This window comes from Rana temporaria, chromosome 5 (assembly GCF_905171775.1).
Source record: "Rana temporaria chromosome 5, aRanTem1.1, whole genome shotgun sequence".
NCBI lineage: Eukaryota > Metazoa > Chordata > Amphibia > Anura > Ranidae > Rana > Rana temporaria.
This window is the reverse complement of record NC_053493.1, coordinates 247,402,835-247,424,897: the sequence shown is the minus strand read 5'-3', so window position 1 is coordinate 247,424,897 and position 22,063 is coordinate 247,402,835. Positions and strand designations below refer to the sequence as shown.

General features: G+C 43.5%; 1 protein-coding gene across 1 annotated transcript; it reads left to right on the top strand.

The window, feature by feature from the left end:
- The first annotated feature begins 302 nt into the window (after positions 1-302).
- TXNDC5 (thioredoxin domain containing 5) lies at positions 303-21,646 on the top strand. The gene is made up of 10 exons (XM_040353694.1): positions 303-535; positions 8,519-8,668; positions 9,931-10,036; positions 12,729-12,825; positions 15,565-15,680; positions 16,237-16,323; positions 16,407-16,529; positions 18,166-18,248; positions 19,739-19,868; positions 20,960-21,646. The coding sequence occupies exons 1-10, from the start codon at positions 360-362 to the stop codon at positions 21,080-21,082; spliced, it is 1,191 nt and encodes a 396-aa protein (XP_040209628.1). The 5' UTR covers positions 303-359; the 3' UTR covers positions 21,083-21,646.
- The last annotated feature ends 417 nt before the right edge of the window (positions 21,647-22,063 follow it).

Sequence of the window (22,063 nt, the reverse complement as noted above, 5' to 3'; positions counted from 1 at the left end):
AGTTAAGTACACCTGTGTGAATGAGGCCTAACACACGGCAAACCTGCAGAACGTAGATTCTCCTTTGTGTCATGAAGGTTGTTATCTGTGTGGTAATAGGACATTGCAGCACAGCTCCTGTCACAGTTCAGCACAGCTCCTGTCACATTACATTACACAAGCTCCGGGTCAGAGTTCCTCTTTAGCGGTGAAGACAGATGTGAGGCGAGCTCTGTGGTGACACACCTGTCCCGCGCACCGCCCCTCCCCCTCCGTGCTGTGATAAGCCCGCCCCCGGCCCCCGCCGTCTCCCTCACACACACACATACCGGGAAGTGTGCGCCTCTTCTCTCTTCCTCAGACTAGACCAGGCCGGAACCATGCTCCCAGCTCCTCGTCACCGCCGCTCTGTTCTGCTGCTCTGGGCGCTGCTGGTCAGCGTGTCCGGGGACGGCCAAGAGGAGGACGACCCGCACAGCAAGCACCTCTACACCACCGAGATGTTCAGCCATGCCGTGAAAGAGGCCCCGCACTTTATCATGTTCTTCGCACCCTGGTAAAGGTTGGGGCTCATAGAGTGGGGGGTAAAGGAATGGGGCTCAGACTGGAGGGGTGGTATATGAATGGGGGCTCATAGGCTGGGAGGGGGTTGTTTAGGAATGGGGCTCATAGATGGGGGTGGTATATGAGTGGGGGGGGGGGTGGTATATGAATGGCTCATAGTGGAGGGAGGGGGGGGGGGGGTGGTTTAGCAATGGGGCTCATAGACTGGGAGGGGTGGTATATGAATAGGGGCTCATAGGCTGGGGGGGGGGGGGGTGGTCGTATATGAATGGGGCTCATAGACAGGGGTGGTATATGAATGGGGCTCATAGATTGGGGGGGGGGTGGTATATGAATGGGGCTCATAGTGGGGGGGGGGGTGGTTTAGGAGTGGGGCTTATAGACTGGGGGGTGGGGGTGGCATATGAATGGGATTTTATAGGTTGGGGGATGGTTTATGAATGGGGCTCACAGACTGGGGGGGGGGGGGGTATATGAATGGGGCTCATAGACTGGTGGGGTGGTTTAGGAATGGGGCTCATAGACTGGGAGGGGGGGGTGGTGGTGGCAGCATATGAATGAGGTTTTTTTGGTTTTTTTGGGGAGGGGGGGGGGAATATGAATGGGGCTCATAGACTGGGGGGGAGAGGTGGTGGCATATGAATGGGGTTTTATAGACTGGGGGGGGGGGGGGGTGAGTTCTGCACTAATAGATGATTGGTGAGCTCTGATGACTGAGGAAAGTTGATGGCAGAGGAAGTGATAAGAGAGTTGTAGGAAGCAGTCTTTCCTGGCATACAGCTCAGGGCCAGCCTGAGATTAGTGTTGGTAAACAGGAGTCCTGCCGCTGTGCTGTTATCTGAAGGTAAACATGAACTTGCAGCTGATCAGAGGCCCCTTCATTACCCTGAGGGTGTATGCACTGTGATAGAGAATGTTTAATATGGGAGGGTTATCACTGATTTCTATACAGAGTCCCCCAGTATGACCGCAGCCCCCCCCCCCCCCCCCCCCCCCCCTATATGCTGCCCTCATAGAAGAGGCCTGGCTTCCCTCCCTCCTTCTCCTGGCCTGATCCCAGTTTACAGGGTGTGAGGGACTGCTGACGTGGCTCAGGATTCTTGGCATTAGATTACGTGTGCTTAGGGGGTTGTACCAGCAAGGCTGGAGATGTTCACATACAGGCTTCTTGCATCTCCACCACTTCCGCTTCTTAACTTCACTTTGGGGAGGAAGAACAGTATTAAATTCAGTGATTGGAGGGATCAGGGATATATGGAAATATTCTACATGAGATGTATGAGCAGGCCTTTTGTTACAATGTCTGTTTTATAGAGCACACAATTTCATATGCTGGCTAAACTGTACAGTCTCCTTTAGGCTTCATTCACACCTAAGCATAGGGCAACGACCGCTGCTTCACCACTTTTTATTTCTATTTTGGAGTGACACAATTCATTCGAATGGGCCTCCCTCTGCTCCAAAGAAACAAAGGTACCAAATTTTGGTACAAAGCCTTGGCGGTGCGATTTTTTTTTTTTTTTTTGCAGCAATTTTAGTGTGCTTTATCAAAATCGCACCATGTCTGGGATGCTATTAACAAATAATGGCATTGCAAAAACGCCCTGTTTTTCTGGAATTTGCGGGTGGAATTGCGCAATTTCCGTAACACTCAGGTGTGTGTGGAGCCTTTGGTCCCTTTCACACGTACGGACTGGATCGTTCATTTCATCAGTCCAATCATGTGAAAACGGATGCAGTTTCATCAGTTTTTCATCATCCACTACCATGCAAAAACAGATGAAAAACTCACCGTTTGTCAGTTTACATCCGTTTTTCGTCTGATTTTTTTTTTTTTTTTTTTAGTGTTAGAAAAATAGAGCTTTGATCGGTTTTGTGAAAGGGTCCTAAAGTTATATTAAGTGTGTGTGTGTGTGTGTGTGTGTGTGTGTGTGTTTGTGGTTTAAATATAACATACTTGCCTGCTCTGTTTTGCACAGAGCAGCCCAGAGCTTCTTCTTCTTCTTGGGTGACTCATCGGTGCTCTTTCTGAGTGCCCCCACAGCAAGCACACTGCTATGGGGTCACCCAAGTCACTGTTCTGTGTCCATTCAGACACAGCTGTGGCTTGGCCCTGTCCCCCCCCCCCCCCCCTCCCTCATAGGGTCACTGACTTTGACCGCAGCGTTGGAGAAATGGCGCTTCACTGAGGTCTCAGCCAATCAGGAGGGATAGTCCCAGACGGAATGCATTACGATAAACCTGTCTTTAGAACCACTTCAAGCCATGTATACAATGAGCATATTGGAAGAAAAAACGCATTTGGCACAATCAGATCTATTCGTTACTGCTAAGCTTTTGGGAGCCAATCGTGACAGTTTATGCGATAATATCCCAAGGCGTAAGCATGAAAAAATGTGTATGACCAAGAGCACGCATGCTCGGAAACAAAATACATTGAAATACAAAACGGTTGTATTTTGTCATGAATTTTCGTTACTTTAGTAACCTGTTGGTATTTGAGACGAGCATGCACAAAAAAAGATAATTTTTCCGATCATCTTATAGTGTGTACTAGGCTTTAGGCTAGGTTTACATCTGTGTGGGTGAAGGACTGCATGTAAATCGCATGCAAACCCTGCAGTTTCCATGCAGCTGCAATTTTGGAAAAATATGCAGGGACCTTTCCTGACATTGAATGCAATCTAGTCTCTAGGGGGAGAACCTCTGGGGGGTCCTAGTAGATGACAGACTCAGCAGTGGCATGCAATGCCAAGCTGCTGCAAGAAAAGCCAACAGAATATTGGCATGCATTAAAAAGGCCATTAACTCCAGAGATAAAGTGATCATTCTCCCGCTCTACAAGACTCTGGCCTGGCTGTGCCTAGAGTATGCTGTCCAGTTCTAGGCTCCAGTCCTCAGGAAGGATGTACTGGAGAAAGTCCAGAGAAGGGAAACCAGGCTAATAAAGGGACTGGGGGACCTTGGATATGAGGAAAGGTTACAAACACTGAACTTCTCTTGAGAGGGGAGATTTCAGTGTACTAATTAGAGGTAGACCGATATGGGTTTTTCTATGGCCGATGACGATATTTAGAAATCTGTGCGGCCGATGGCCGATATATAATGCCGATTTTTGGGCCGATTTTTTTTTATTTTTTGATAGGCACGGGTGGTGCTGCGTTGTGGAGGGGGATGGGTGGTGCTAGGCACGGGTAGTGCTGCGTTGTGGGGAGGGATGGGTGGTGCTGCGTTGTGGAGAGGGATGGGTGGTGCTGCGTTGTGGGGGGGATTGGGTGGTGCTGCGTTGTGGGGGGGCGTGGGTGGTGCTGCGTTGTGGAGAGGGATGGGTGGTGCTGCGTTGTGGGGGGGCGTGGGTGGTGCTGCGTTGTGGGGGGGCGTGGGTGGTGCTGCGTTGTGGAGAGGGATGGGTGGTGCTGCGTTGTGGAGAGGGATGGGTGGTGCTGCATTGTGGGGGGGCGTGGGTGGTGCTGCGTTGTGCGGGGGAGTGGGTGGTGCTGCTGCGTTGTGGGTGGTGCTGCGTTGTGTGGGGGGGGGGTGGGTGGTGCTGCGTTGTGGGGGGGGGTGGGTGGTGCTGCGTTGTGGGGGGGGATGGGTGGTGCTGCGTTGTGGGGGGATGCTGCCTCAGCCCGGTTTCACTTTAAAAAGATATACAATTAAGTCTGCAGGGGGGGGGGGTACAGTACAGTAGCACTTACCCTCCATACATGCTGGTATCTATCTGCATGCACCTGATAGGCTAGGTGCATGCTGATGAGATGACCAGCCAATCATTGAACAAGTATAGTACAAGCAGCCAGCAGGCTCCACCTCAGCAGGAAAGGAAGACAGAGCTAGTGCTGGCCACGATCTCCTGCTGGGGGGAGTTACCATGTCAGGTGGCAGATGCTTGTAAAGAGCCAATGATTGTTTCTCTGCCACCTGACTTGCAGTACTGACCAGTGCTCTTGAAGCAATATATTCTTGAATCCTCCACCCGCACGGCCACTATAGAGAAGCCAAGGAGAGATTTCACTATCATTCATCGTACCGCCCCGCCCCCTCCCGCAGCGTGCTGTATTAGAGGAAAAATCATTGGCCCTTTACAAGTATCTAATACAGCATGCCGAGGTAGGGGGCGGGGCGGTACGATGAATGCCAGTGAAATCTCTCCATAGCTTCTCTATAGTGGCCGTGCGGGTGTAGTAGGAATCAAGAATACATTGCTACAAGAGCACTGGTCAGTACTGAAAGTCACGTGGCAGATGCTTGTAAAGGGCCAATGATTGTTTATCCAATACAGCACGCCGAGGGAGGGGGCAGAGCGGGGACGGGGCGGTACTATGCAATGGCAGTAAAATCTTTCCTTGCTATTGGAGCGAGGTGGCCGTGCGGGTGGAGGATTCAGGGACACACGCTGCTGCAGGGCAGGCGGCCATGCCAGCCGTTTATTGTAATAGCCGCGATTCGGCCGATTTTTTCACAATAATCGGCCGATGCCGATTTCATAAAAACGGCCAAATATCGGCCGACCGATATATCGGTCGACCTCTAGTACTAATACCGTACTGGTGACCTCACAATAGAACTTTTCTGCGAAAGGGAATTTAAAGACATGCTGCCATTCACTAAAATTAGAAGTAAAGCGAGGGTTCTTTACTGTAAAGCCTTGTACACACTATCTGATTTTCCACAGACAAAGCATAGGACTTTTGTCTGAAGGGTGTTGGCCGGGAATTTGTCTTGCATACAAACGGCACACAATTGGTCAACAAACACGAAACTACGTGGTTTTTCAGCTCTTTAGTGCCACATTTTGGGCACCTTCTGCTAATGTTGTGTTTGAGCATCGATTCTGAGCAATGCGTGTTTGGACTTCAGACTTTTGTCTGACAGACTTGTGTACACACGCTCGGGTAATCAGACAATTGTCCATGGAAAATTTTAAAGCCTGCCATCCAACATATTCCAATCTAGCATACAAACGGTCAGATTTTACGCCAACAGCTTGTCAGCTTGTCATCACACAAGTCGGAAAATCTGATTCTGTGTACGAGGCTTAAGAGCGCTAAGTATGTGGAATTCTCTTCCACAGACCGTGGCTTTAACAGGGTGCATCGATAATTAAAAAAAACTGATGGGCGCCTGAATGACCACAACATGCAGGAATATACTGACATAAACGCATACGTAGGTTGGACTTGTGTCTTATTTCAACCTCACCTACTATGTAACTGTGTTTTCTGTAGATGCAGAAGCCCAATCTAATGAATAGGCTGCTGTGCCCATGCAAATGCGGCTGCAGGGAAACCAATGTCTTGTGAACCTAGTTTTAGATCTACCATCAACTATTAAGTATGATTTTGGAAAAAAATATATATACTTCACTAGGTGGATGCAGCATGTCCGATGCTGCATCTGTCCCCCCCACGCCTCTACACTGAGAACCGAGCGATCGAACACCGCCTATGGCTCGGTTCTCTCAGCTACCCGAGCAGAGAGCCGCTGACTGTCAATCAGCTCTGCTCTGACCCCCCCCCCCCTCCCCGGACTTAAGACCGCTCTCTGCTGAAAACGGGTCACAGGAGTGCAAAACTAAGTGATCCATAGGAGAAACCAAGCAAGCTTTGGCTTGACTTCTTTAAGTATAAGCCTGCCTGTTTCGATACAAATGCATCAGTTTGTTTAGGTTTGTCCTCTATTAAATAGCTTTGGAAAGTATAAAGATTATAAAAATGTGATTGTACAAACTATACATTGTGTTGTCAGCTTAGTCTCCTTTGACCCAGGTTCACACTAGCGCTGCTGCGTAATTTTGTATTGCATTGTTTTTTGTTGTGCGATATGTCTACTTTAGATGGTTTTCCATGCATCTTCATTTTTGTTTTTTTTCCAATTACCAGCAATATCTCTTGTGACATCATTGTTGCTTGGAGGAATAGACTGTCTTTTTAGACAAAATGCACCATAAGTGTTTTTGGGTCCAAAAACTTACCATGCAACACCAAAAGAAAAAAATGCAGCTATTCCAAGATCACACTACATCATTGATGAAAGGGCACCATAGAGAATGTGATTTCTAACAAGGCCCTTCAAATCAACAGTTTATACTCAACCTTATTACCAGATCTTTCTGCTTCCTGCAGTTTTTAGGCCATTAGCAAGTTTGGTGGAAAGTGGTGCTTCTAAATGTTCTGCTTGTTATATCATGCATTGCATCCTGGAAACATCAAAGGCACATTCTTAGAATCCGGGTTACCTTTAGAAGATCTGCAAGTTGTGTTCTTTTAGGGAGGGGGAGAGAGAGACTGCTTACCTTAGCCTCTTACCGTGACCTCTTTACTGTGGCTTTCCTAGTTATAAAATCAAATACTCTTACTGTGCTGTGAAGGAATGAAAATTTGTTTTGCGTTGAAACTATTTGCTGTTTTCTAGTTCATATTTTAGCATAATTGGTTACAGAGCAGTACGACTGGTGGCATTTTGATAGGTTTTACTTCCTTTTTTTTTTTTTTTTACTCTGCAAAGTAGAAGCGTAACTAGCCCATTATGTTGCACTTCCCTGCAGAAGAAGCCTGCTATGTCCCTGCTCATGGCTGCATCCATCTTCGCCCCTCTTCCTTTCCAGGTTTGTGCGTGCAGAAGCAGCCAGCCTGGCACGATCCTGCCCTTCAGTGCGCAGATGTCGGCACAAGCGTATATGTTAACTACCGTATTTATCGGGGTATTGCGCGCTCCGGCGTATAGCGCGCACCCCTAAGTGGACCCGACATTCCTGTAAAAAAAATGTTTTTATTACATTTTACTACTTACAGTTTTGGTGTCTTGCGCAGGGTCCATCAGCGGCCTCGTCGGGTCTGGCGTCCGTCTGCGGCTTCGGGTGTACTCTTCGTCGGTTCCATAAAACTCGTAAAATAAAGTAAAAAATCCAATTTCTTCATAACGGCCAATATGTATTGTGCTACATGTTTTTGGTAAAAAAAATCCCAATAAGCTTATATTGATATTTATTTTTTAACTATTAATGCCGATTAGGGGTGCAACGGATCAAAAAACTCACGGTTCGGATCAGAGCCACAGATCGGATTGTTTTTCGGGTCACTACCATATATAGTCCCCACTGTAATGCCCGCGTCATCTCACTCTACTGTAATGTCCACGTCATCTCCCTGCGCCGTAATGTCCATCTCCCCAGTCAGCGCCGCTCTGGGAAGCTCACCTAGGCCGCCGCCGGGTGCACCCCCTAATGGCGATCAGTGACTTATAGTGGGACTGCTATGTTCTTTAGCAAAGTTACATTCCTTAAATGTTGGGATTGTGATTGCTGGTTTCTTCAACCAAATTATTAAACAAATAGCTGGTGTCATAACTGATCACACTTGCAGCACTATGGCATTTGCAGCTCAAATAGAAGCAGATTCCTTGGCTGTAAAGGATGGTAGGATTTCATTTTGCCTTAAGGCTGTCAGCAAACCGGCCTCTGAAAATTCAACAGTGCCTAAAAATAGTGCAACTGAACATGTGCAGAGCTGGGGCTTAAGTGGTTAAAGCAGTGTTTCTCAACTCCAGTCCTCGGGGCGCACCAACAGGTCATGTTTTCAGGCTTTCCATTATTGTGCACAGGTGATTTTATCAGTTTCACTGCCTTAGTAATTACCACAGCAGTTTGATCTGAGGGAAATCCTGAAAACATGACCTGTTGGTGCGCCCCGAGGACTGGAGTTGAGAAACACTGGGTTAAAGCATAGGTTTAGCTAAAATCATAAAAATGATCACAAGTGACATTGTATCATTGTCTGTGTGGTCCTCACTTGGTTTCCCAAGCTGGGATCCCTCTCTTTAGTTAAGAAATGGGTTATTAAATATTTAAATCTCAGATCAGAGCATTGTGTGGTACTCGAGTGACTGAATAAAGCTGTTCCATATGTCTAGCAGTCAAAGCTAGAAATAATGCAATGTCTTAGCGGCTAATAGATGATTATTATTTTTTTTTAAGGTGTGGACACTGTCAACGTCTTCAGTCAACATGGAATGATTTGGGCGATAAATACAATAATATGGAAAAGACTGCAGTTTATGTTGCTAAGGTGGATTGCACAGTGGACAACACATTGTGCTCTGATAATGGTGTCCGTGGATATCCCACGTAAGTCCTTGTATACTAAATGCCTAGCTTTGTGTTCTGTTTTATTGGCCTCTGCCTGTGCAAATTGCGTTTTTTTTTATTATTTTTTTTTTGTTTTGTTAGGACCTCCTTAAATTGTTTAGCATAAACCTGCTATGATACAAACATGGTGACCACAATTATTGACCTTTTGAAAATCCTAGTTGTCCTATAGACCCTAAAGATTGTTTGCCAGCAACAAGTATATGGATCAGGCAAACCAGAACTTACATTTTTCAAGGTGACTCAAAATCTTAAAGTGGAACTACACTTGGCTAGTTAACAAAGTTTCTTAATGCAGAAGAGACGCGCTAAAATCTTCTGCAGTAACACTTGCCTGCTTGACTTCTTCTATTGGGTGTACACTAAGCTGTGCCAAAATCACTGACTCCCATGTGTATGCGTGCGAGCTGACATTGTTCTCCCACCAGTCAATCAAGAGGCTGAAAACTCAGCACCCACTAGTAGCCAAAGAGAAGACAGCGACTGACGAGATGTAACTGCAGCATTGCTGGAAGGTGGAGACAAGTATATTTGAAGGTTAAGTTTTGCTTTAACTACTTGCCTCCTGCCCACAGTACTTTTACTTTGGGCAAGCCAGTATGTCGCCAGCTTGCTTCCGGGTTTGGGGCATGCATGCACAGGCCCCATGCCAACCCGTACTGTGATTGGACACAGCACGCGTTTGTTGTAAAAAGCTGCATAAACTCTTGGCGCTATATAAATCGGGTATAATGAGGAGATGAAGAAAAACGCAGAAGTACCACCCACAGTTCAAGCCTGAATTCTCATTTATACTTTTACAACACAAGTAATCGGATGTGAGTACATAGTTGTATGCAACATAGTGATGGATGCAATGACGATTTGCAGAGATATGCAACCCATAGTACTGTACTGCCATGTACTGTACTGCAAGTTTAGGTTTTGTACATCACGTTGGCTTTCTAAACTGATTAAGCATTGCAACACCTGCTTATTAACCTAGATGCCTTCCACTAAAATATTTATTTTAAATGTAAATTTAGGAAAATATACTGTTAGTATAGCGCTATGACGTGAAGACATTTGAGTGTTTTGTTTAATAGACACCACAAATGCATGTTTTATTAAAATATGAATAATCAATCGGTTTTTCATAGTTCAGGTCTGTGTAATATTTCCTGTTTCCTGTTCACTGCCAATTACAAGTATAATCTTATGTCTAGCAACAAATAATGTTTCCTCTCATTGTTATCTTTCAGTCTGAAGCTGTTTAAACCAGGCCAAGAAGCTGTGAAGTATCAGGGAGCAAGGGACTTCCAGACACTGGAAAACTGGATGCTTCAGACTCTAAATGAGCAACCAGAAGTGAGTGTCCCGGAAGCTCTGTCTTCCTGAGTTTTGTTTTTTCTCTGAAGTTAATGCTCAAATGGACAAAGCTAAATGAAACTTGGTGAAGTCGTGAGGTTTATAGCTGTTTTTTGCCTTTTTATATCGGCATGCAGAACACTGTTGGAGTTAAAATGCAAGTCCTATAGCAGCTCCAGTTGGTTTCATCGTGATTTTCTAGAATAAGACTTTTTTTTAGCAGAGCTCTGGAAGGTGGGCAATAAGTCAACATACCCTGATATCCTTGGCTGTAAATCTTTTACTGCAAGTAATGCAGACTGTCAGGTTTTTTTTTTTTTTTGGTGTGGACATTTCTAAATTTGTTTTACTTGTGTTCATAAATTTTCTATTGTGTGTTTTTTCATTGCTCATAAACATATTTTTGATACTGCAGTTTTAACAGGCTTCCTTTTTCAGCCAACCCTTTTTGGTATGCTGTACCGTTCTGAGGAAGCTGTTCAATTCTCCTTTCTCTTCTGAAAGGCGCTCCATGTGTGAATCTTCACCCACTTGTGGTCTGGCTCTAAGGTTGACTGACAGCTGCTGCTCATCCCAGCTATTCTCAACCCCCCCCCCCCCCCCAAATGTGATCATTTTATGCAACATTGCAGGGCAGCTTGCAGCAGGGTGATTGAAATGTACTTCTCTCCTGCTGCCCAAATCTACCGTTTTATCGGTACTTTGAAATAAAAAGAAAAGATGGGTACTGGTCTGAAATCTATAATCGGTTATCAATCTTGCATTTCTGCAGCTACAGTACATGTGTTTGTTTTATACAAAGGGTTTCTCACTCGCAGAACTTTACTGGTTGCAGAGCATCGTTTCCCCAAACTTACAATCTCGCTGTAGGCAGTACCCAGCTGTGCTCAGAATGGATGTGCAAGACTGCTTTAGGCTACAAGATGCATTTTGTCGTTGGCTACTAGTGGCAAAAATTGGGTGGTATGTTTTAACAAATGAATGTGGGGCTGCTTCATCATTCCTAGATGTGTAGGTTGATGCATGTGGCCTTTACTGATGCGATTTTAGTCCTGCAATGGAAACTGGTTTGGTTTAGTACATCACTCACTTAAGTTTGGGCATTAAGGCCTTTTTCACACTGGTATTGGACAGTTTTTGACACCCTAAATAAAAAAGATGCACTGCAAGTATCCATATGGGTGGACAGATGCCGCAGGCTATATCTGCCTACATCGGCTCTGTTTGGGTTTGTTGGACCAAAACATTTGCTACTGGGTTCACTTTTATGGACCTTACCAGTGTGGACAGATAAACGGTTAAATCAAGCCACCCATAAGGATTACATTTTTCTTTTTCTTTAATATCACATGAGAAAATAACCAGACTAGATATCGCACGTGACACCCAATTCTGTTCCGATCTAACTCGGCAGGTGATCTATCTAGGATCTCTTGCTTAGACAGGGGCACCCATGTCAAATTGGACCCTAGACAGCATCATAACTTAAAATTATCAGTAAACCCATTTCAACTTTTCCATTTTTTATAAGCAGATGCAACCATTAATGAAGTCTATAGATCACTTTAAACGTTTAATTACGTTTTTTATATGGCGGCAACATGACCATTAAGCTATCTCCACGCTGTGGGATTAGTGGGTGGTGCAGTTGGAAGATTATTTTTCCTTTCCTATAGGGCCATGTAGAGCAGACTGTCACTGTTATGGTCATGTGTATTTATAGAAAAATATTAGGGCTGCAACTAATTTTCCTAATTGATGGCTGATTTTGTTTCAATTAATCAGATAAAGACCTTAGTGTGGTGCAGTAATTTAGTTATGTACGTTTTTAAAGACCATTTATTCTTGATCTATATGCAGTGGTAAATATAACCAGCTACTGTATATGGTTGGGGAACAAATATTGAATTAATGGAGAATAAGACAGAAGAGCTATATACAGTATATACGATTAGAGGTTGAATCTGGTACATATAATCTGACCCGGAGATCAAAATTTTTATCTAAAGGAAGAAAAAAAATGAAATGCCGTTTTGCAGATTTTGACAGGATTGTAATATAAGAATTTATGGAATGTAATCTTATTATGCATGACACTCCCTTGTCATAGGCAGGTAGCTTGATACAAGCTACCTGCTGTCACTTTGGCCATTCACAAACAAATTTTTCCTTCCAAAATGTAAGTTTTTAAGAACGTTTAGAAAAATCAATGTTTAGTGTAGTCGAATCGACTGTTTCACAGTGTCTATTCACATGAGGCCCAGTTTGGGACCCAGCTTGCTTGAGTGCCCCCATAGCAAGAGGCTTGCTATTGTGGGCTCTCGGCAGGTGGCAGGACCACCAGTAGGCGTCCCATAAAGTCGGGACTGGTCTGTGCAAAACCATTGCACAGAGCTGCTAATTATAACATGTTTGTTAAAAAGCCTAGAATCACTTTAAAGTGCAAGACTTTTTTTATTTTTTATTTTTGTCTGAAGCAAGTCCACAGTGACTAAAGGCTTATAGTGTGTGTATTGCATATACTTGACTATGATCACCTTTATGCTGGAAAGATTTTTAATACAGTTGGAGTGCACTGTGAACATCTCTCTAATATTTTATCTGTTTGCCCTGTTTTTCATTTGGCTTTACTTTTTTATTAAAACAAATTTTCTTTTAAACACATATTCATATTAAGAATTTTGTACTTCAGGAACCAAAAGTTGAACAAGAAGCCCCTAAAGCACCAGAGGCCAAACAGGGTCTTTATGAGCTCTCCTCAGGAAATTTCAAGGATCACATTGCTGATGGTATGTAAAGAATTGGTTTCTTTTGTGCTAGTGTATAGAAAAATCTGACCTGTCTTGTTGCGCTTAAAATGTATTTCGCCTGCATGTGCTTGACCTCTTCAGCCTCGAAGGTTTACCCCCTTCATGACCAGACCACCAGGCGATACGGCACTGCGTTACTTTAACTGACAACTGCGCAGTCGTGCGAGACTGTACCCAAATAAAATTGTCCTTTTTTATCCCTCAAATAGAGCTTTCTTTTGGTGGTAGCTGATCATCACTGCGTTTTATTTTTTTATTTTTTTTTTTTTTTTTGCGCTATGTATTCTGCTACATATTTTTGGTTAAAAATCCCAAAAAGCATATTGATTGGTTTGCGCAAAGTTATATCGTCTACAAACTATGGGATATTGTTATGGTATTTTTATTTTTTACTAGGAATTGCGGCGATCAGCTTTTTTTTTTTTTATTTTATATTTTTGCAGGACTGCGACATTTCGGTGGACAAATTAAACAGTGACACTATTTGGGGACCAGTGACAGTATTGGTGATCAAAAAATGCACTGTCACTGGACTGACACTGGCAGAGAAGGGGTTAACCTTGGGGGCGGTCAAAGGGTTAAATATGTTCCCTACGAGTGCTTTCTTACTGTGGGGGGGGGGGGGGGGGGGGGGAGTTGCTTTGGGGGAAAACGGATCTGTTTCTGGTTAGCAGAAACACAAGATCTCAATCTTCCCCTCACGAAACAGCGGTATGCCTTGTTTAGAGGCAAACCACCGTTCTGCCTCGCCAGAGAACAATCAACGGGTCCTGGCAGACATTGGTCCGCTGGTTGGGTGCACAAAACTAGTGCTGTGCATTTATTTTTCCTTTGACTACTTTCCTGTGTTTTCTTACAGGTAAAGTAACCCATGCAAATGAATGGGCTGCTGTACCTGTGCTGTACATATGTGAGCCTATACTAGTAAATGCCTTGCCTAATCCCCAGGGTGCATGTGGCACTCAAATGAACAATGAAGAGGTGGCGGCACTACAGTGTAAAATTTTTGTTTATTTGAAATCCTTTAAAAATGAGGACACAGCTTGCACACAAACGCATCTCCTGTGGCTTCAGCAAATGCGTTTCACACACCTGTGCTTAGTTGTTGAGCAGTGACTAAGCACAGTTGTGTGAAACGTGTTTGCTGAAGCCACAGGAGGTGTCTGCAAGCTGTGTCCACGTTTTGAAAAGGATTTCAAATAAACTACAATTTTTTATATTGGTAGTGCCGCCACCTCTCCATTGTTCATCCACGTTGTGGTCCACTACTGGCACCCGGTAATTGTTACAGCAGGGGAGATCTCATATTTCACCTGGAGCGCTGCAACTCTTGTGCTATATTTTGCACGTAACGATCCACTCGGATATGTCCAGCGGTTTAAAATGAAAACCACTATTTCTGTCGGTGTTGGTTACAACTGTACCCCATGATGAAGTGCAAAATGGTGCTCCAATGAGAGAAGTAGACAGCAGCCCTGTTTATTTTAAAGCCCCATGCCTCTGCCACTTTCTCTTAAACTGAAAGAAATTGGCTACTGATTCCACATGTGAACCCAATCCCAGGCTTAAGCCGTCTTTTCAGAGGAGAGTACTAGGGTTGTCCCAATACTAGTATCGGGACCGATTCCGAGTATTTGCGGGAGTACTTGTACTCCCGCAAATACCCCTAATGCCTCATGCGATAACACCCCCCCCCCCCGCCAACGCCGCATCCCCACTGCCGCCGCCTGGTTAATACGGGCGGGGAACATTACAGCTTTCATTTGAATAGCTGTAGTGTTTCCCGCCGTGCCGTGTATATACACTCCCCCTTGCTCGGGTGAACTGTCCAATCCCGAGCAAGGGGGAGTGTCTATACGCAGCGCGATGCGAATCACTACAGCTATTTAAATGAAAGCTGTAATGTTCCCCGCCCGTATTAACTAGGCGGCGGCAGCATGCACTGCCATGCAGGTAAGGGGGACATGGCTGCATATATGGGGGAGACATGGCTGGATATGGGGGGACATGGCTGCAATTGGGGGGTGGGGACATGACTGCATTTGTGGGGGGACATGGCTGCATTTGGGGACACATTTAAAAAAAGTATCAGGACAACCCTAGAGAGTACCCATGTAACTGTCATCTTGTGAATGACAGGACTGGAAATCAGCGCTGACCCTTGACAAAAACACAAGCCCAATAGAACACAACAGCCATCTACTATACAACAAGTCTTAAATGTTTTTGTGCTCTCCAGTGCTGGTTTTCACAACAGGTGTCGAGAGATGCATACGCTTCCTAAAAAGCAGATGGTAGGTGGGCTTGGCTGTGAGATCATTTGGCTTTTCTTTCAGTATACAGTAGAGACACAGGGCTTCACAGAGATGGAGGGCTGCAGATCTTCTTTTTGGCAGCATTCACAGGAGGCGGGGGCAGAGGCTGTATGGGCTCTGCTTTGTCTGCTGTGCCCCCTCTTACTGTATGTATTTGCTCATCTCTAGTTGCCAGTGTATTTACTTCTAAGAAAATAAATTCTTGTATCTGTATTAGGGATGGACTTTCCCGAATTGCTAGTGTATTCAACTATTTTTTTATATTTTATTTTTGGGGTTGGCATGTTCCATTGTTAACAGGAGGTATTTAATTTGTCTGTTGCCATATTGTAAATTTCACTATTTATTCCATCAGTTTTATGGTTGTATATATCTTTAATCTTTTTCCTTTTAATTTTGGCAGGAAACCACTTCATCAAATTTTTTGCCCCTTGGTGTGGCCATTGCAAATCCTTGGCACCAGTATGGGAGCAGTTGGCTTCCTCTTATCAGGAATCTTCAACGGCTAAAATTGCAAAGGTTTGTAAAGGGTAGCATGGCCCATTTTCACTTTCTTGGTGTTTCGGGCCTCTTATAGCCAACTAAATTGTACAAACTGGCACCAATGCGCAGCTACTTTACAGCGTTTTTTTTGTTTATTTTTTTCTGTGGAAACAGTGGTGTGCCTTTTTATTCACCCCCCCCCCCCCCCCTCACCTGAAGGCAAATGAATACTTCTGTATTCTATTAGGAAATATGTAAAAGTGGAATTTTGGTTAGATTTCAGTTTGTATGGCTGGCTTGCAAGCCTCGATCACTTGTCATTTAGGAGGGCCAAAACGACAATACTGTCCACAGGTCAGTGAGATATTTTAAAGCCACCTCCCCCCCCCCCCCTTTTTTTTTTTTTTTTTTTTTCCTCCAGTTTAATTGATCAGTTTGTGGGGGAAAATGGTGGTTAAAACACACCAAGGAAAAAATGCATCTCTGCAGTACGTTTGCATTTCAACATGTTTTTAACACACTACTGCAAGCACAGAAAATGGTGAATGTGGCACTCTTCATAATTTTTTTTTTTCCTCCCTCTTTTTAAAAGGTTGATTGTACTCAGCATAATGACCTTTGCTCTGATAATGAAGTGCGTGGCTATCCCACACTGCTTTGGTTTAGAAATGGTGAAAAAGTAAGTAGTATTTTGCTCTGAAATATACAAGATTTATTATTTTAAATTGATTATATAATGCAAGGTTTCTTTTTGCTTTTTAGGTGGATCAGTACAAGGGGAAACGGGATTTGGATTCCTTAAAAGAGTATGTGGAAAGCCAGTTGAAACCCACAGACGATAAGGAAGCAGATGTCCCAGCACAAGAAGATGAACCAATAGCAGAAGTGGGTAGCTGAGTGTACATGTTCAATGTAGGATGGAGCAGACACTGGGGTTTATTTATGAAGCTTGGAGTGCTAAATGTGGTGCAGCTGTGCATTGTAGCTAATCGGCTTCTAACTTCAGATTTTTCAATTAAGCCTTGATAAACCAAAAAAATGGAGTTGATTGGTTTCTTTTTAGAGCAGCATCTGATTTTTGCACTCCAATTTTAGTAAATCAACTGTGTGCTAGTTAGCGAATGTGTGTTTACTTTCCTTCACCTTATTGACAAAGAAAATGCAAAATATCCTTTAAAGTAATACTTAAAAAATTATTTTTTTTCCCCCCAGAATTATACTTGGGTGGGTGCAGCCTCGGTCTGATTCTGCATCTGTCCCCGGCAACCTCTGCACTGAGAACCGAACAGTCAAACATTGCTGATGGCTTGGTTCCCGCAGCTCTCCGCTCTGCCCCCAGCCCCCACGCTCACTGGAGTGCTGAGCTGTGGTGAGGAGCAGCAGTCTCAGGCTCTCAGTGGCTCGCTGAGATTGGTATCGGGCACCTGGCAGATCCAGACTTTGTCGTGATGACGCGGTGCCTGGACTGATTCCTGTGATGTCAGCAGAGAAAATGAGTTTCATGACCGCAACGAGTTGCACTCCTGTGACCCATAGGAGAAGCCCAGCCAAACTAGCTCAGGCTGGACTTCTCCTTAAGTCTTTTTTTTTTTTTTTTTTGGTTTAAAAATTACAAACCTGCCTTACTGGCTGTCGCATGGTTTTGCACAGGGCAGCCCAGATCCCCCTCTTCTTGGGTCCCTTTCCAGCACTCCTTGCCCCGCCCTCCTGCTAAGTTACTGCGCAGCAAGCGGCAGTTTCCATTCAGACAGAGCTGCAGCTCGGCCCCACCCCTTTTTTTTGTCTCACTGATTTTGAAAGCAGTGGGAGCCAGTGGCACCCACTGCTGTCTCAGCTAATCAGGAGCGAGAGTCCTGGACAGTTGTGTATCTCGTGCAACATCGCTGGTTCGAGATGGGGTTCAAGTATGTATTAGGGGGGCTGCTGCGCACAGGTTTTTTATCTTGCATAAAATGCATGAAGATAAACTCTGCCTTTAGAACCACTTTAAAGGATGAGTGTACCAAAGTACCTGTTCTGACAAAATCCAGCCCTCTGCAGTCATATCAATGGGAGCATATACCTTGGATGCTCATAAAATATATATTTTTCCCTGCCCTTGTGTGCAAGTGCTACAGTTATATATTTTAGTGAAAGTGTACACATGGGCCAACCAATAACATACTATATCCCATAAAATTGGTTATTTGTAGCTTGCATATCTACCTAGATTACGATCTACTAAATACCTTGTTTGGGTACTATAACTTTTCACACCACACTTCAAATTTGTACAAACAAATTTCAGTAGAAATGTCGTGATTAACCTGAGCAAATGTACAAAGTGTTCTGTTTACAGGGAATGTTTGTATACTTGCTGAAGCATTTGGGAAGATTTGTAATGCCACACTTCATGCAAAAGTGTATTAAAGCTCATGTGTCTGTGTTCACTAGAGTATAGCTGCTTGCAACCTAGCATGCCTCATTAAGATGTGAAGACTTGCATGTGCTGTAGCTAAAGACTGCTGGTTTTATCTTTCAGTCCAAGGTACTGGATCTAACTGAAAATAACTTTGATCAAACTGTTGCCAAAGGTATCGCCTTTATAAAGTTCTACGCACCATGGTAACTATTTTTTATTTTATTGTGCATCTGTTCTGTAATGCTTAAGTAACAGACTTATAATGTAGAGCAAAAATAGGTTGCATATATAGTCTAATATTTTAAAATGATGATCCCTTAAGGCCCCTTTCACACTGGGGCAGGAGGCAGTGGCGGTATAGCGCCGCTAAATAAAGCGACGCTATACCGTCGGATTTGCCGCGGTATTAACCCCCGCAAGCGGCCGATAAATGGTTAATATCGCACATAATGCGCCTCTGCAGAGGCGCATTGCGGGCGGTATTGCTGTGATTTCCCATTGTTTTAAATGGGAAGGAGCGGTATACATACTGCTCCTCTCACCTGTCCAAAGATGCTGCTGGCCCTCGGGCTTTCACATTGAGTATGCAGTGCAGGAGTTTTTCAGGCGGTATAGCAGCGCTATTTTTAGCGCTGTACCGCCTGAAAAACTCAGTGTGAAAGGGGTCTTAGTCTGTCAGAATGGACTGCATGAAAACACTTTTCACTTTTATTTCTAATTCTACTTTTACAGTGTTTTTATATTGGTAAATTTCTTAGAATTGCAATAATTTTATATTAAATATATAAGCTGCATTATCTTCCTGACATTTATTGTAACCGAAGAGTTGGTTTGGAGAAACCTTTTCACCATTACAAAACAAATCAATTGAATTTTTGCTTACAAAGTAGTTAGTAGATGATGGCCTAAATAAGAACAGATATCACAGATATAAAGATCTATCATTATAATTTTAGTTCTGTCCCATGTTGCCAAGTGCTAGCTAACCATAGTTAGGCTGGGTTCACACTACGGTTTTCCCGTCCGTCAGCCGCATACGATTTATATGAAAAACCGTATGCGGCTGAAACGGACGGGAACGTATGGAACCGCACATATGTACGTTTTCCATTGACATTAATGTTAAAGGAAAACGTATGCGGTTGCCATACTGTTTTAAAAACGACCGCAAAACCGTGGTTGAACACGGTTTTGCGTACGTTTAAAAAACGTTTTGCCAGCAAATCGTACGCACCCGGATGCATCTGAGTGCATACGATTTGCAATGCATTCTCTATCTATACGTTTTCCTGTCCGGGCCCGTATGTTTTCGATACTGAAATCGTATGCGGCTGACGGACGGGAAAACCGTAGTGTGAACCCAGCCTTATGAGGTCTGACCTGCCTCGTGTCCCTTTCCATCCTTTCCATCCTGACCTAAGCTGAGTGAACAAGAACTTTGAAGGAGACAGCTGATTTAAATCTGCAGCTTGTCAGCTGTGAACACTTTCTACAGACCAGCAGTAGCAAGGTGGATGTTGTATCAAAGTCCATTTATAAAGCACTGCCTGGTGCTTGGTAAAATGCAGTTGGTTATAAATAGGGCCAAGTGACATTCCCTCCACCCACCTTCTGTAATTCCTATTTTTTAATCACTTTATTATACAAGATACAGTACTCAAAAAACTTTGTATATTGATTGTTTTTCTTCTAGGTGTGGACACTGTAAACATCTAGCACCCATATGGGAGGATCTTTCCAAAAAAGAATTTCCTGGTTTTAGTGATGTGAAAATAGCTAAAGTGGACTGCACTGCTGAGCGATCCCTCTGTAATAGGTTCTCAGTAAGTCATATATGCATGTAGATCTAATTCTCGACTTCTGCTAATCTTAAATTTTTTTTATGTAGGATCAGTAGGTAGAGGTTACTTTACCAATTCGCTAGTGATTTTATCAGACAAAATGTATGCTTGGTGCTTGTGTTGTATATTCGTAAATAAAGGCAGCAGTTTTCTGTCAGTGGTCATAGTGTGTGTATGTATGTATGTGTGTGTGTGTATGTATGTATGTGTGTGTGTATATGTGTATGTGTGTGTATGTGTATGTATATATATATATATATATATATATATATATATATATATATATATATATATATATATATATATATATATATAATATAAAAAAATTCTGTCTCCTCTATCTCTCTAATAAAATGTATTTATTTTTGTAAATGCAGGGATTACTGCGCTTTGTCAAAGGTAGAATTTAGAAATGTGCTACTACAAGCTTTTGATGCACCATGAGGAATATGTACTAATTCAAAGATCAAAGGTTGCCTGACATTGCTGGCCACCAATAGCCACTAGTCAAAATCTTCTTGTACTAGTCTTGGTGTATTGTAATTGGTTTTAGTTGCTGCACTTGGAAACTTGTATTTGTCCATTTGTGTGGTGTACATGGATTCCACATAATGACCTTATTTTCCATTATAGCTGCTCTTGATTTGGATATCTTAAGGCCATGTTCACATTTAGGCGTTTTGGAATCATAGGCACAATCGGTGATTCCAAATCGCAGCTAAACATGTTGGAGTGCCATTCAGAATATCGCCCCAAATGCTATGTCATGCAATAAAACACAGAATTGTGGCAAAGTGCTTGTGTAAAATCATGCCTGGCTCAGGACTAAAATTTGGTCCCTAATCTTTTGGTGTGCCAAATGGGCATTGGTAGCACATTTGGCAACACGTTTCCCTGTGTATTACTAGCGGGAACCCACTTTCCGGATAAGCAGTATGTGATTGGGTTTCGTTATGTAGCATTATTTCTTCCATCCATGTTACTTTTTGTATTGTGATTAGACGGTGTTCACGCTATTGGTAGGATTTGTTTTGAGAAGCACTTGGTTTCTAACTTTCTTTGTCTTTTGCCAGGTTCGGGGGTACCCAACATTGCTGCTCTTCCGTGCTGGTGAAAAAGTGAGCGAGCACGAAGGAGCTAGAGACATGGAAACGCTACAGAACTTTGTATTGCGGAATTCCAGGGATGAACTGTAAAACCACCCTGAACCCTATGGGTTTGCACTGTGTGTATGGGCCAAACGGTTACTGAGTCATTTTACATGCAGTACTGCAGAGCATACTTAATTTAATGGTGTCTTGGTGTTCTGTAAGATGCACACAACCCTGAAAAAAACAGGAGCTACAATTTCTTTCAGAATGACCAAAAAAACCTCTTGAAGACATCTCAGGATGTATGTTATGCCACTATTTTGGACGATATTCTTAAAGTTGGTAGGTTTAGCGATCTGTATTGAGCAGTTCTTGTGCACAACTTTGTCATCAATGTTTTATGGAAGATCTCGGCTGTGAAGTGCCTTACTTGCTGGGTGAAAGATGAAGGGTTGATCTAAATCTTTTTCTTCAATTCTGTGTCGTAAATGGATAATTTTCAATATAACTGTCTTGTCACAAAATGTTACCCTTTTTTACTTGCTGTTGGACGGGGGGGAGGTCAGGGGGTGGGATATTTTTGATCATGTGTTTCAGTGCATTGTTGAGCCTTGCCTTTTTCTAGGTTTTGATGCAACTACACCAATAAACATAAAAAACCTTACTATATGTGGCTGTGTTTTTTATATTAGTGATGCCAGGGTTTAAAAGCTTGCTTTTGTGTGCCTTCTTAATCCTTGTGCGGTCAGAGTATCCAGGGAAGATACAGTGGGTATAGTAAAGAATCGTGCCCCTTTTTGGTATATTGGTATTTTATCTTTCACTTGGATGTTATATGTTGCACTTTTTTTTAAAGGGGTGATTCTTTTCTATACCCACTGTATGGTGCTGTGTACATAAGTCGGTTCTTCAATAAGGTGAAGGAATGAAGACTTTTTGGGTCCTTCTGGCAGCAATGAAAGCAGGATATATCAGGTAATTGCTGCTTTACAGGAGATTTAATTTACATCTGTCGTGAGAAAAATTAAGACCGACGTTGCCAACCTCTTAAAATGCTAGTTGCATATTCTTGGTGCCGTTTTAGAT

Excerpts from the sequence above, each read along its gene's own strand:
- TXNDC5 (XM_040353694.1), top strand. The coding sequence starts at position 360 with ATGCTCCCAGCTCCTCGTCACCGCCGCTCTGTTCTGCTGCTCTGGGCG. Across the intron at positions 10,037-12,728 it reads CTCTAAATGAGCAACCAGAA|GAACCAAAAGTTGAACAAGA; the intron begins GTGAGTGTCCCG and ends TTTGTACTTCAG. Across the intron at positions 12,826-15,564 it reads CAAGGATCACATTGCTGATG|GAAACCACTTCATCAAATTT; the intron begins GTATGTAAAGAA and ends TAATTTTGGCAG.